At 43.8% G+C, this 13797-nt stretch overlaps 2 protein-coding genes across 2 annotated transcripts; both read left to right on the top strand.

The window, feature by feature from the left end:
* Positions 1 to 1038: 1038 nt before the first annotated feature.
* On the top strand, positions 1039 to 7713 carry samtor (S-adenosylmethionine sensor upstream of mTORC1). The gene is made up of 5 exons (XM_068603995.1): positions 1039 to 1304; positions 3786 to 3927; positions 4077 to 4205; positions 4548 to 4662; positions 4978 to 7713. Exons 1-5 carry the CDS (start codon positions 1145 to 1147, stop codon positions 5608 to 5610), a joined length of 1179 nt encoding a protein of 392 aa, XP_068460096.1. The 5' UTR covers positions 1039 to 1144; the 3' UTR covers positions 5611 to 7713.
* Positions 7714 to 8214: 501 nt separating this feature from the next.
* On the top strand, positions 8215 to 13741 carry LOC137803581 (transmembrane protein 168-like). The gene is made up of 4 exons (XM_068602155.1): positions 8215 to 9704; positions 10089 to 10231; positions 10576 to 10850; positions 11595 to 13741. The coding sequence occupies exons 1-4, from the start codon at positions 8559 to 8561 to the stop codon at positions 12158 to 12160; spliced, it is 2130 nt and encodes a 709-aa protein (XP_068458256.1). The 5' UTR covers positions 8215 to 8558; the 3' UTR covers positions 12161 to 13741.
* The last annotated feature ends 56 nt before the right edge of the window (positions 13742 to 13797 follow it).

The following is a 13797-nucleotide window of genomic DNA, read 5'->3' as shown; positions in this document are numbered from 1 at the left end:
CTGATGCTATGGAAATGCATCATCATCATCATCATCATCAACAGGAAAAACATTTTCCAGCAAAGTTTGAATCCAGAAGTGTTTAGTTTCCTAACAAGAAGTAATAGCTGACTACTCACGCTTGTTCAGGCATTTCTTTTCTTAGACTATTTTTTTAATGATGCATTCACCTCTTCATAAGGCGAGAGATACGATTCATTTTGAGATTTATAACACTTTCATCAACAGTGCTCCTGAATAATCTGCACTACCATCACAATCAATGCAATATTATTTATTTGGGCTTTCCTCACGCTATCCCTGTGAACAGGACATACCGCCATGTTTTTGTCTAGTCCAAATCTATTGTGCATGCTTCATCCTAGGCCAAATCCGATTAGCTCACTTGCGAGCTGTCCTCGCTGAGTAACTGTATCTGTGCCAAATTGTTGTATGTTGTATTTAACATTTGTATGAGCATGTTCTTAGACAAATCTATTTTGCAAGTAAACAACCTAACTGATAACGTATGTAGTTTATAGTGCAATTGTGCTGAGTTATGAATAGCATGACCTTTTAAACAATTTAAATACATCTAACAGTACGAAATCAATACATTTTATACTTTACTTTTACATTTAAGTGTTTAAGTTTTTACATACAAGTTACAACACATACTGGCTAAGAGGTAAGTAGCATTCAAGTACACAGGACAAAAGAAAAGTCCAAAGATTCAAAGGTTGCATTTGTCAGGTACACAAACAATGTGTACTGAAAAAGCAGTGAGTAGTAAGTAATGGACATAGGTATAATTTAAGTAATGTTAAAGCAAAACATTTTCATTCATGAGAACATATTTAACAGAAAAAAATATAATTTTATGTCATGTCATGAGGTGTAGGGATTACTTCATTAGTTTCGGAATTTACAAGCTGCACTTGAACGCTCCATGGGACGCACGCAGTCACAGGTACGCTTCCAGGGCTGTGATTGGTCGACGGACTGTCAGTTCCGAAGCACGTCTGTCAAAATCAACCAATCAGCGCGGGGTTTGTTGGCCCGTGCACCGGTTCGCCGGTCGGCTTTTTCACAGGTTTCGCAGCTGGGAAAAAAAGAGGAAGCAACTGGCCGAAGAGGCAGGCAGCAGCATCGGCGGCGCGGTGCTATGGACCTCAGGGACAATGTCGAGACAGGGGAGACGGAGAACCACACGGAGCCCTTCTACGTGCCGATTCCCGACGAAGTGCCGTACAAACAGGAGCAGGAGAAGCTGTCGGGGGTCGTCAAAAACGTCCACAGAAAACTGCGCAGGAAATACAGAGAGGGTAAGCTGCCTCTATGGGCCCCTCCGTCTTCGTCTCTCTCTCTCTCTCTCTCTTTGGCCCAGCAGCCGAGTGGCTACTCAACGGTAGCGGTTGGTTACTAAACTAAACCCCTTTCCGTGAACAATAATGGACATACAGACAACTTATTACCCTCTGTAACGGTGCTCCTCCGAGCCAACGGCCTTGTTTTGAGTCTCGTTCGCAGCTATGGAGGCAGCAGACCGCAGCGGGGGTTGTGTTCAGCAAGCGAGGCCTTTTTAAAGCTACTTTACAATAACATTTGGGCTATATACACTGCACATGCCATAACCGTTTATTAACTTAAAGTCACCCGTGTGAACACGTATGTATGTCCCTTCTAAAACAAGTTTAATAGGTTACCAGTGAGAGATAATATCTGCTGGCAATAAATTACTTATTATTGCCTCTTTATTGCCAATAAATGATAACTCTGTGACCTGAACAAACATTTGTGCAACTTATTATCTTTATGTCTGAGTGTTGGTGTTGTTCTGAACTAGAAAACAAAGGTTGAAGGTAAATCGATCCCTCATTGCTTGGGAAATCATAGTGTTCCGTGAGTGCATAAGAAACTGAAGATTTTACTCTTATTTCAACTGTTTTAGAGACATATTCCCCAGTTATTTCTCATAAATTAATACAAGCTCCAAACTCAGAGGATGCCACATTTACTTCTGCTTTTGCTCTTGGGGAAGTACAAAAAAAGTTTTACTTCGTGGGAGAAGATGATACTGTCTCTGCAAAACGGATTTTGCAGACAAAATGTTCCTCTGGGGGATGTGGCTCCTGATCACCTCATCTGTCTTCACTCATTTGTAAGCCCACAAATATTTGCAAATACAAATTTGCAAGTCTGAAATCGAAGCTTCCAGGATACAAGATGCAAAAAAAAAATGCAAAAAAAATGCAAGATGCAAAAAAAAATGTGTTCCAGTAATTTATGGATCCTTTTAAAGCTGTAAAGTGTGTGTGTGTGTGTGTGTGTGTGTGTGTGTGTGTGTGTGTGTGTGTGTGTGTGTGTGTGTGTGTGTGTGTGAGAGAGTCTGTCTGTTTGTCTTTTTTCCTATTATGAGTCAATCTGAACATGGGCAGAGTGGTTAACACATTGAAGTTGAAGACTTTTTGTACTTTAAGGTGCTTACCAGCAATTCTGAATTCCCCTGGATGTATAAAAAAAAAGAGAAAAAATACACTTCCTACGAAGCCTAACCACACTGAGGCTTTGTGCTGTTGTTGACTCTCATTTCTGAGGAAATGCACAGTCCTACTGGAGCCGGTGTGGGAGGGGAACACTGAAGGACAGGTTCAAAGAGGTCGTGTGCAAAATTGTTAACTTGAGCATAGCATTAGCTTAGAATAATCACATAATTGTAGCAGAACAGCCAACGATTTGTACTGTACAGGCTTTATGATTTCTTTGACTTTGCAAGTTTAAAAGCCACAAATATATTGACTCTAGTTATCTCCTGCTTGAATGGCGGTTTTGTTTTATTTGACTGCCTCTAAATTAAAAACAGGCATCTGGTCATATTGCTGTCCTCAAATCATAAAGCAAGCAGCAAAAAGAGAAGACAACTTTTACCGGTGTCAAATGATTCATCATGTTTCAGTAATATTTGTTGTGTCAATCTTGGAACAAACGTTGCCACATTCTCTATTAGTTATGTAAAGCAATGCATAGAGAGGTCAGGTTTTGCTGTTTGTTTTGCCTCTATCCTACTTTCACACTCAGAAAGGCCATCACGACCACGATGCATTGTTTTTAAATGACGTTCGATCAAGTTCTATTTTGAACAAATAAAAAAAATACTGAGTAAATGAGAATGGTCGTTTGTTTTGGAGACTGGAACTGCACAGAGGAGTCGTGCTGCTAGCAGACCTCATGAGTGGTTAATAAGTAAAGCATGATCTGGTCGGCTTGGCATAGAATCACAGTGGTCATGCTTCTCGAGCACTGCTGTTTACCACTACTCCTCCTCTTGTTGTCCTTTCATTTCTGTAAATCGGAATCAGAGTTTTTTTTCTTGTGGTCATGGGATTTCTCCCTTATCAGCGTGTTTGCCTATGCTCCAGGCTGTAAACTGTGACGATACGCTAAAGGGATTTTGCGCTGACTTTATTATAACTGTGAAATGGCTATTTGAGGAGGATTTTTTTTTTTCTCCTCAACTTCTGTTGTTGAAACTTTCTTCCAAAAGGAGAACTGCCATGTTTTGTTGCTGAAGGGGATGACCAAAGTTGGCAAGTAAGTTGTGAAAGTTTGTGTTAACTTGATGTGGATGGACGTGTCGGACTAATAGCCGATAAAAACAGGACTTCAGCATGATAAGGCCGGTAGCTTAAGCCAAGTCTCAATTGACGATTCTAGATTCTCAGGTCTGAGGTTTGCCTTTTTTTGTGTTGTCTTTTTATTTGTCAGCTCTGTCCTGATGTATTTATTTTTATTTATTTTTTCATCAGTGGGCGACTTTGACAAGATCTGGCGCGAGCACTGTAAAGATGAGCAGACGCTGAGCGAGTACGCCCTCGCCATGAAGAATCTGGCCGACAACCACTGGACTAAAAACTGCGAGGGAGAGGGACGCATCGAATGGTGTCGCAGGTACGGCCGACTGCAATTTTTGGACCTCGTGACAATGAAGTCTGACTCGTCCAAACACGCAGGATGTGTTGTTTACGACATGTCATTTGTCACTTTGGCGGTGAAGTTCGAGTAGTGTTTTTTTTATTTGTTCATTCCTCTTTTCACAGTGTCTGTCAAGAATATTTTTTGGATGGTGGGATGAAAAGAATGGTAGAAAAGGATGAGAAAAGTGCCATGCTTACCATGGGTCTGACTGCAGATTCTGTAAGTGCCCAACCGTACAGCAACATCCCCAGGTAAACGCAACGCAAAAGCAACTAAGCAACTTCCATTACCTAGGGTGACAGTAACTGGCCTGAATGTTACTTAACATATTCAAAAAAAGATTTCATTGTAAAATATGTGTTTTGTTTTTCTCTTGTTTCTTATAGAAAACATTTGCAGTTATATTAGCAAAGTATGTGTGGACCTTGCTATTTATCAAAAGCATTTCTCTTTGTTTGTTGTGAAAGAAGAGAAAAAAAATGTTGATTTTTCTTTCTTTTTTTTCAACGATGTGACTTGTTATAGGACAAAGAGACACTATTAGATGCAGAAGTCACGTTGTGTTTTTGACATTTTCCACTTTTCTGTTGTAGTTCCATCTCTCAGCTGGGGAAAATGCGCCTTCTCGACGTGGGAAGCTGCTTCAACCCTTTCTTAAAGTTTGATGAATTCCTGACAGTTGGTATTGACATTGTGCCTGCAGTCGAGGTACGGGTGCTTATTTTGCTGTTTTTTTGTTATTTTTTTTTGTTGTTATAAATCCTTGTTGACAGAAAAACAACGCACAGGGTTCCTGTCTGGTGATTCAGTGGCATTAACTGAGCAATAGCAAGACCGGCAATGACTCATGCAAGGGCATCACTGTAGTGGTTAGAGTATGTGGGAACAGATTCTGCAGAAAGCGGAACAAAAAGCACCTTGCATTCTGCAGCTGCCTGTAGAAAAACTGCACGACAGGGAGCAAATGATCGTAAATAGGACCATTTGAAAGTGTTGACGCTTTGCTTTTTTTCTCTCCTTCAGAGTGTGTACAAGTGTGACTTCCTCAATCTTCAGCTCCAGCAGCCTCTCCAGCTGGCGAGCGACGCGGTGCCGGCTTTCCTCCGCCAGCTCCACAACCCCATCGATACGCTGCCTGCCCAGCTTTTCCACGTGGTGGTCTTCTCCCTGCTTCTGTCCTACTTCCCCTCACCGTACCAGCGCTGGATCTGCTGCAAGAAGGCCCACGAGCTGCTGGAGCTGCACGGCCTGCTGCTCATCATCACGCCCGACTCCTCTCACCAAAACCGCCACGCCCTCATGATGCGCAGCTGGCGCGTCGCGGTGGAGTCCCTGGGCTTCAAGCGGTACAAATACGTCAAGTATTCCCACATGCATCTCATCGCCTTCCGTAAGGCGTCTCTGGCCACCACGAGCGACCTGGTGTCCCGCAACTACCCAGAGATGCTCTACATCCCTCAGGACTTCCACTCCAACGAGGAGGAGGAGTGCGCCGACGTGCCCGTGCAGGTGCGCTCCGAGTTTGAGGATGACCAGATGGCTTGGGGCTTCACGGAGCTCCCCGACGCGCCCTACGATTCAGATTCTGGGGAGAGCCAGAGCAGTTCGGTGCCTGGCTTCCATGAGCTCGAAGACCCCATCCTGCTTCAGAGCTAGGCTCAACCAGCTACAACCCTCTCCACACCTCTTCCCACCTCCCTCTTCTCCTTCTATCTACGTAACTGTCACCTCCCCTTCAACTGCTGCGCTGCCAAATTTAAACCTGCTGCATTCTTCTCCCACTTGTCCTCCCTTTCCTCAAGACAATGCAGTTTGCACAGTGCGAAAAGCGAGAAGTTTACAGATTATTTTCTCATATCCACACTCTTCTGAGAGTACACACACATACACACACATATCTGCAAACACACACACACACACTAAGATGGATATATTTTGATAAATATCTAGGTTTTTTAAAGAGTTGGAAAGTGAATGCCCCCAAGCTATCTGAACTCCCCGCTCTTTGATTTCCATGCAATCTTCCAATCAGCTTTCAATAACAAAAGTCAGCTTGTCTGCATTCTGTACTCTGTCTCTATTTGAATAAGCTAGTGTGGCGGGCTGCTGAGTACGAAAGACAAATGCAGCAACACCAGCAGTCTGATGGGAGTTTGATTGCACTGCAAAGACTGGGATGGAACGACTGAACTGGTACGCTTGCTTCTGTCACAGTCATGCAGCTGGACTCTCTGAAAATTCTTGGTGTGCGTTTAGTTTTCCAAGATAAAAAAAATAAGTTCCTTGTTTTGAAATATATATATTCTCAACAGTCAAAACATTGGTGTTGTCCAGTGTAAAGTGTGGCAATGCCATTTTAACTGGCCATCTTCTGAATAATTTGTGTATCTTTTACAAGAAAGTGGTATTTGTAGCATTTTAAAACATTTTCAGAACCATAAGGTAGGAGTATTACTAGGTTTACTAATGTGAAACTGTAACTTGTGTTTACTCATTGTGTAACAAGGTACGAGTGTTTCAAAATAGGTATTAGACAATTATTTTTTTTCCGCCTCTCGTTGTCCTTTACAAATATTACGACTTAATTATCTCCTGTTAGCTTTCCAATACATGTATTGTTCTCCAGCAGATACATAGTACAACACTGCAAGTCAGTGACCTACAAAATGGATTTCAAAGCACCAGTATCCTTTGACACAATTTTGTAACATTATTGTGAAATACAGTAAGTAATTCACCTTGACAGAGGAGATTTGCACTAATTTTCTGTTTCTGTAATTTTCTTTTTTTTTGTCATACCGAAACCTCTGAGACAGGTGAGAAACTGTAGATTTTAGCAATAGCAGTGTCTGACGACGGGAGGTTTCAGCTGAAGACACTACCAGATGAAAACGATGTAGTCCGGCCTCTCCCCGAGCGGGCTGAATGTGTGGCTGTGGTTGGATTCATCGGTGTGAATGAAATGAATCTGCGTTGATGCGTGACCGTCAGTGGCACTTTATCATTGATCCCAAAGGGGTGTCACAAAATGTAATTATTTTCCTACGATGAACGTTGTACAACCAATATGATGGGCCCGCGAGATAAGTCGGTCTAAGGTGCCTTCTTTGTTCACACATCCTGTATGTTGAAAGTGGATTTCATGCCCCTGGAGAAAGTGGAACTCGTACCTTTTTAAAACGGAAAGATATCAAGCTTCTCTGGCCAAATAGTATCTACTAACTGTTCGGTTCTCCTCCGTCATATTAATGGCTACCAATATACATGTCCAGTGTTGATGTAATGCAGTGTGTTCCCATTCCCGTCTCGTTTTCCATATAATACACATCTCTCTGCTTATATCTGCTCTGCGTTAACAGAAATAAAACACACACGCACAAAAGAAAAACTTTCGCAGTACCACACAAATAGAGAGTTTGAAGTTTTGTGGTGAATCGGTGCTTTTTGTCTTCCAATGTTTCTTTAGGTCCATTTGCATGAGTTGTTTCATCTTCATTATCAACATTTTCAACAATGCAGAACAATGTGTGCTAATAGTATGGTTGTACTTCTCTTTTATAAATGAATGTAAATGTATAGTGCCTGTGTTGCTTTTTTGTGTGTGTATTTTATTATTTTCAAACACTCAAATACAGCTCTTTGCACTGTTTATGGAATTATGAAGAGGCAGTTGTGATACAGGAGATCGAGAGGGACATTTATTCACAGTCCTTGTAATACATAAGCAAGATTTGTCAACATCAGCAGTTGAAAACATAAATAAAGTAAGAACCTATATGGGGTCAGGATTACTTATTATTGTTATACTGAAGACTGAGTAGTGTTTGTAGGTAATTTGACACTGAGGCAATGGGGTCTTTTTTTTTTAACTGACACTAATATTTTACTTAAAAAGTAAATAACCATTGATCAAATCCCCCAAAAAATACTGACATTTGAAAGCAATTTTACAAACTATTTCCTTATGAAGGTAGGATTAGTATTTTTTTTAAATTTTTTTATCCTGACTATTGCTTTCTTTTCCTTTTCGCTTACATTGTAAGCACAGACTGAGCTTTTTTACAGCGCCAGCTTGATTGGACAATCTCTTTGTGAGACGGTTGAAAACTGTACAAAGTAAGTAAATGCATGAGTAAATATTGAGTTTACTCAAGGGCGTTCTTAATTTACATCCAAAACCTGAAGTATTCGCCGTTATTTACAATTGGTAAAAAAAAACAGTTTTGACCCTTGAGGCTTGCCGTAGTGTTCGAAGCCAGCGTCATGGCGCCTGTCAACTCCAAACTTCAGATGCGACAAACTTTTTAAGCGGAAAACTACTTCACTTTACTGACGGCTGCTTTCAGGGCGCTTCGTTTTAACGGCATTAAAAAAAAAAAAACCTGCACTGGACATCAGATGTGAACCGTCAACATGTAAATATGTCGGCGTGCTAACTTTGAAAAAGTATTTAAGCTAGTCCCACTTTCAACAAGTTTGCTAGTTAGCTATTTAACTAGCGTGCCATATCCGGATTTAAAATGTAACGGATAATAAACCAACTATAACTCATAAAACGTCCTGTTTTGCGGGGGAGCTCCGGCTCGTCCGTCTTTCTTATCAAGATGTTTGGTTATCTACGCTACTGTGTCAGCCACTGCCTCCGTGCAGCGATGACCCGGCTCGAGGACGTGAACGGAGAGGTGAGCGTGTGGTCGTCCGTCCGGTGGCTCGGCTACCTGTCCAGGCTCAACCTCCTGGTCGCCCTGTGTTTGGGGCTCTACGCCCGGTGGTCGACTACCGCGGAGGACACCACCCTCCTGGTCGTGTTCGTCCTGGCTCTCGTCGTCCCCGCGTTGGCGGGCGTGTCGCACTGCTTCTCCCGCGCGGAGAGGTTCGGCCTCGGTCTCCTCCACCTGTGGTTCGGGTTCCTGCTGGGACTGCAGGGTTTCCTCGACCGCGGCCCGGCTCACGAAGTGGACGCGAAGGCGCGCGCCGCCGACTACCTGCTGCTGGCCAGCGCGGCCTCGAGGACTCTGTGGGCGCTGCTGGAGCGGCTGCTCGGACGCGCCGGGTGCCGCCGGCCCGCCTTCCTCACCTCGGCGGAGCAGCTGGAGCTGGTGGGCTTCGCCGCCGCCGGCGCGGCGCTGCCCGCCCGGGACTGCGTGAGCGTGACGGTGCTGCTGGCGGCGCTGGCCGCGGTCATGGTCGCCCTCCGGATGAAGGCGTGCCTGGCTCTCCCCAACTTGCTCTGCTTCGCCGTCGTCGCCGGCGCGCTGTTCTTCGAGTCTCTGCACGTCTCCACCAACCCCTTCGCCCTCGGGTGCTTCTTCGGCCGGCTCATCTGCGACCCTCTGCTAGACGTCTACTTTAGCGGGTTTTCCGTGACCGAGCGCTGGCAGCCGTTGCTGGCGCGGCCGGCTCTGTGGCGCCGGCTGTCCATCCTCCCTCTGACCGCGGTGGAGGTGACCTTCATCGGTTTGGCCAGCGTGAAGCTGGGCGACATGGACCGGTGGTACCTGATGATCCCGGGCTTTGTGATCTGTGCGTTCTTCTGGGCCGCCAGCCACATGGTGTTTGTCATCACGGTGTGGGGCTTTCACACCAAGCTCAGTGAATGCAGGAGGCTGTGCTCGGCCCAGGGGTCAGGGATCAGCGGCCTGAACAAGGTGATGGCCTCAAAGGGCATGAGGCATTTCTGCCTCATCTCAGAGCGCCTGGTGATGTTCTCCATGTTGTCAACTGTTGCTGTGGCCGTACTTTGTTGGCAGGTAGGAGGCAAGACGGACACCATGTATATCTCATAGGTCAACTTAATATCACAGGCCTCTATAAACACCAATTTGGAAATACTGTGAGCAACAAAACAGAATTACAATATCTGGAGGAACATGCACATCCATACATTTCATTAGTTGGAGTGACTAGGTCACAATAATCGACTCTGCACAAAACAATGAAACGTGCACATGATTTAAAAAAAGTCAGAAAAGCAAAAAGGTCAAGATTTTCTTGCTTTTCATCTTGTGGTTTCTCACATTTATCTTATTCTCTTTGGAGTAGTTAATTACACTTGGCTAAAATGCTTTTGTTGAAATGCAGATTCATGTCACTGTGCTGCCAGCATCTTATTTGGTGACTGTCCTCCTCCGCAGGCCTCCAGCAGCCTCTTCCTAAGCGTCTTCCTGCTCGTCCTGCCTCTGGAGTCTTTGTTTCACGGGCTTTTCCACGAGCTCGGCAGCAGCCTCGGAGGAACCTGTGTGGGCTACGCGGTGGTCATCCCCACCAACTTCTGCAGGTAGTGTGTGTGTGTTTGAACAATAACTGCTGGGAAAATTAAAATATTATCCTCAGCTTTCAGTCATCTGTCGTATTGTTCCTGATGTTTGAAGTGTGCAGCCAGTTTGGCCAAATGTATGAAATAACCATGAACATGGCGCCCTTCATACTCGTCAGTTATTGTCATAATTAAAATATTCAAAAGTGTCCCAGTACACGAGGTTGTCCGTATCAAAATGTAAGCATTTTAGTTTTTAATTGTTTTTAGTGATTTGCCTACGATGGGCTGCCACTCCCGCCAATATCTAGAGCCATAAAGGCAGAAGTTCGGTCGTGATATTATTTTGTTCCTTTGCCCCGTAGTCTGGACGGCCAGCCCGTGCTGCTGCCTCCGAGCCAGGTCCAGGAGCTGAACGAGCGCTCCACGGGCATGTTGAACACCATACAGCGCTTCTTCGCCCACCACTTCATCGAGACGTTCGGCTGCGACTATTCCACCAGCGGCGTGACCTGGGAGGCCCTGCAGGCGAAGATCACGGCGTTCTTTGAGCTGCAGACGGCGGACGGACCTCGCCACGACACCTACGTGATCTTCTACAGCGGCCACAGTCACCGCTCCGGAGAGTGGGCGCTGGCGGGTGAGAGGGAACTCGAGTTGAGGCAATCGTTGTTATAAAGGTTGATTTTTTTTTTTTTTTTTATTGATCAATTCACAGGAAAGTTCATTTTTGGATTTCAAAGTTGATGAACCTGGAGTAGGTGCAACATTTTTTCTTTTTTGCATTTTGTTGCTTAATATTATTTTACGTAATAATGTTTTGTTGGCATCACTGTGCCATTTTTAACTTTCCAGAGATTCCCACGGATTATTTTATAAGATGTAAAAGTCTTCTCAAACTATTTTTAGATCAGAGGAAACTTTGTGAAACCTTCCATGAAGATCAGAAAAGAAAGATCCAGTTTTAGTGTAGCTGAGATTTAAACATTTTAACAAGTGAGAAAAGTCACTTGCATGTAAAGAACATCTGCAATCTTCAACTTTTAGACATTTTTATGGCACTTTTCTATTCTGAAAAATATGCCTTGACGTTATATATTCTGACAATTTGTAAGAGTTTCATTACATTTTTATGACATACTTGACTTTTTTTCTATATTTTTTTGTACGTTATACCAAGACTATGTTGATGTTGTATAACACTCAGACTTTTTTATGACTTGCTATACCATAACAGTTAAATTATTTCATCACATCCTAAGCCATGAATTTGTTTTACATTTTTTGTAGATGTGTATATGGGCGCAATAGATGGATAAAAATATGAGTTTCCTCATACGTAGTTTGGTCCATAGTGATTTGAATAGTTTCCTTCCGCCATCAGGAGGAACCACGCTCCATCTGGATCAGATCCTGGCGTGGTGGAAGGAGCGCAACGGCAGCTTCTGCTCGCGCCTCATCTTCGTGCTCGACTGCGACAACTCGTCGGCGTGGCTGAACGGGGTGAAGAAGGTGGAGGGCCTGTACGTCGCCGCGCAGGGAGCGACGCTCGCGCGGGGGACGGACGTCGAGCAGCAGGACCCCCCGCGGCTCGGAGACTTCACCACCCAGTGGGTGGACTACAACTGCAACCCAAGCAGCAACGTGCAGTGGTCGGAGAGGGGCAGGGCGGTGATGGCCGCCTACGCCGTCTCCAAACACTGGAGCGACTACGCGCTGCACTTGCCGACGGAAAGCGACGTCACCAACTACTGGAGCGCGTTCTTCCCTCGGATGACCAGCCCCTTGGTGCAGGTGTTGGCCGGCGGCTGGCTGTCCGACAGCCTGAACGGGCTCGGGCTCGGCGGCAGCGTCCTGCGGTACCTGAAGAGACTCAAGCTGAACTGGTACCCGCCAGCGACGCTGGACACCGGCCAGGGCTTCAAACTGGTGCGCTCATGCAAAATATGAACACAGAACTACTGTTCAACCGTCTGGTTTTTACAAAAAAAGTTCCTTGGACCGTGAGCATAGGCAGCTATTGGCTAGCGCACGCTAACCGTCACTTAGTTACTGATTGGTCAGTTTGGAGTTTGTCTATTTTAGTACCAGGTTTTATATTCTTTTGCAAATTTTTCTATCAATGTCTTTTTTTTAGCCGCGATTTAAAATTTTTAACTTCCCTGTCGAACAGAAATGTTGAACCTGGGCAAAGTGGCTCAGTTTTACACATATTTACTGTCCGATTTGATTCCACCTTGATTTTAAGAACATTTGTGCCTTTAACTGTAAAAATCACCAAAGAATATTCAGATTATTATTATTTTTTTACCTTTCAAACCAAAGTGGCTGTGGTACATTTCAGAAGAAGATCTCAGGCGTGAATCATATAAGCAACATTCAAGCAGTTTCTAGAGGTCAAAAGGTCGTAGCTTTGTGTTTTTGACTGTGAAATGACTCCCGTTGTACCCGGCCTGCACCACACTTTGCATTTTACGCTCCAAGCTTTGAGTATATTCAATGCACTGCTTTGTGTCTGTTGTAACCGCACGTTGCAACGCTTTTGAGGGCTGTTGTTTTAAAACGCCGTCCCAGCTGCTTCAGGGAGTCCAGAGAGAGTTTAACGGTTGCACTACACACGGCTACGTATGTGTGAACTAGAGTATTTATGTCATAATAAACCCCAGGAATTAACGCATCACATGATGAGAGCTCTTTTGCTTCCTGGGGGTCGATCGCAGTTTACTGGGTTTTGAAAGATTATTCAGGTAGAAGATGACAAACTATGCAATAAAGGAGGAGTGGGACTGCGCTGCTAAAATCATGTACGTAATTGTAATTAACTCAATCAAAACAGTTTGATTCAGATCATCCATTCATAAAAAATAAATAGTCTGCGTTTGTGGAGCACTGTGTAGAGCTGTTATTTCCTAAAATTCTTTTGAAGAACGATGCAATTTGGCACTAATTATAGGGAAACTAGATAATTATACTTAAGAGTTTTACTTTGAATTGCTCCCTTCAAAACCAAGTGAGTATTTCTTCATCATATAAGTTGACTTGTACACTTGCCTGGAGCCAAATTTAAAACGTCAGCTTAAGTGAATAAATGACAAATTATATAGTCGTGTCACAAGACATTTTCTAGGAAATTGAACCGTAAAATAGATTTAAAAAAAGAAAACATTACTAACCTGATAATGGAACAAAGTGCTTTATGTTTCTAATTCATTCATTCACTACCGATCAATGAGACCTGCTCTTCTACCTAAAGCTGCTCAATGGAAAGGACTGTACTCGCTGAAAGAATGAAGTGTTTTATTGCAAAGACAAGACTTCTGGCTGCAACAAACTTCATTTCCTGTCATATTGATGAAGTAAATGTTACTGAACTTCAGAGTGGAGTGTGTGTTTCCTTAGTTTCATGACAATCACCTACTTGTTTGCTTTATCAGTGAAATGTGTTTGTTTGTAAGAAGTACATTATAATTATAATAAAAGGTGAAATAATTCTATGCATACTAGCCCATAACCACAAGATGAAATGTTTGAAAGTGCTTAAAAATCTAAACTGATGATTGCCTCGTGTTATTTGTTAACAAGTAAAC

This window comes from Clinocottus analis, unplaced genomic scaffold (assembly GCF_023055335.1).
Source record: "Clinocottus analis isolate CAN_PGR_092001 unplaced genomic scaffold, fCliAna1.0.p SCAF_6, whole genome shotgun sequence".
NCBI lineage: Eukaryota > Metazoa > Chordata > Actinopteri > Perciformes > Cottidae > Clinocottus > Clinocottus analis.
Note: the sequence above shows the minus strand (reverse complement) of the source record. Positions and strands in the feature narration are given on the sequence as shown.

Coding starts and splice junctions, on each gene's coding strand:
- samtor (XM_068603995.1), top strand. CDS start 1,145: ATGGACCTCAGGGACAATGTCGAGACAGGGGAGACGGAGAACCACACG. Junction 3,928..4,076: donor CGCATCGAATGGTGTCGCAG/GTACGGCCGACT, acceptor CTCTTTTCACAG/TGTCTGTCAAGAATATTTTT. Junction 4,663..4,977: donor ACATTGTGCCTGCAGTCGAG/GTACGGGTGCTT, acceptor TCTCTCCTTCAG/AGTGTGTACAAGTGTGACTT.
- LOC137803581 (XM_068602155.1), top strand. CDS start 8,559: ATGTTTGGTTATCTACGCTACTGTGTCAGCCACTGCCTCCGTGCAGCG. Junction 10,232..10,575: donor ATCCCCACCAACTTCTGCAG/GTAGTGTGTGTG, acceptor TTTGCCCCGTAG/TCTGGACGGCCAGCCCGTGC. Junction 10,851..11,594: donor CGGAGAGTGGGCGCTGGCGG/GTGAGAGGGAAC, acceptor TTCCGCCATCAG/GAGGAACCACGCTCCATCTG.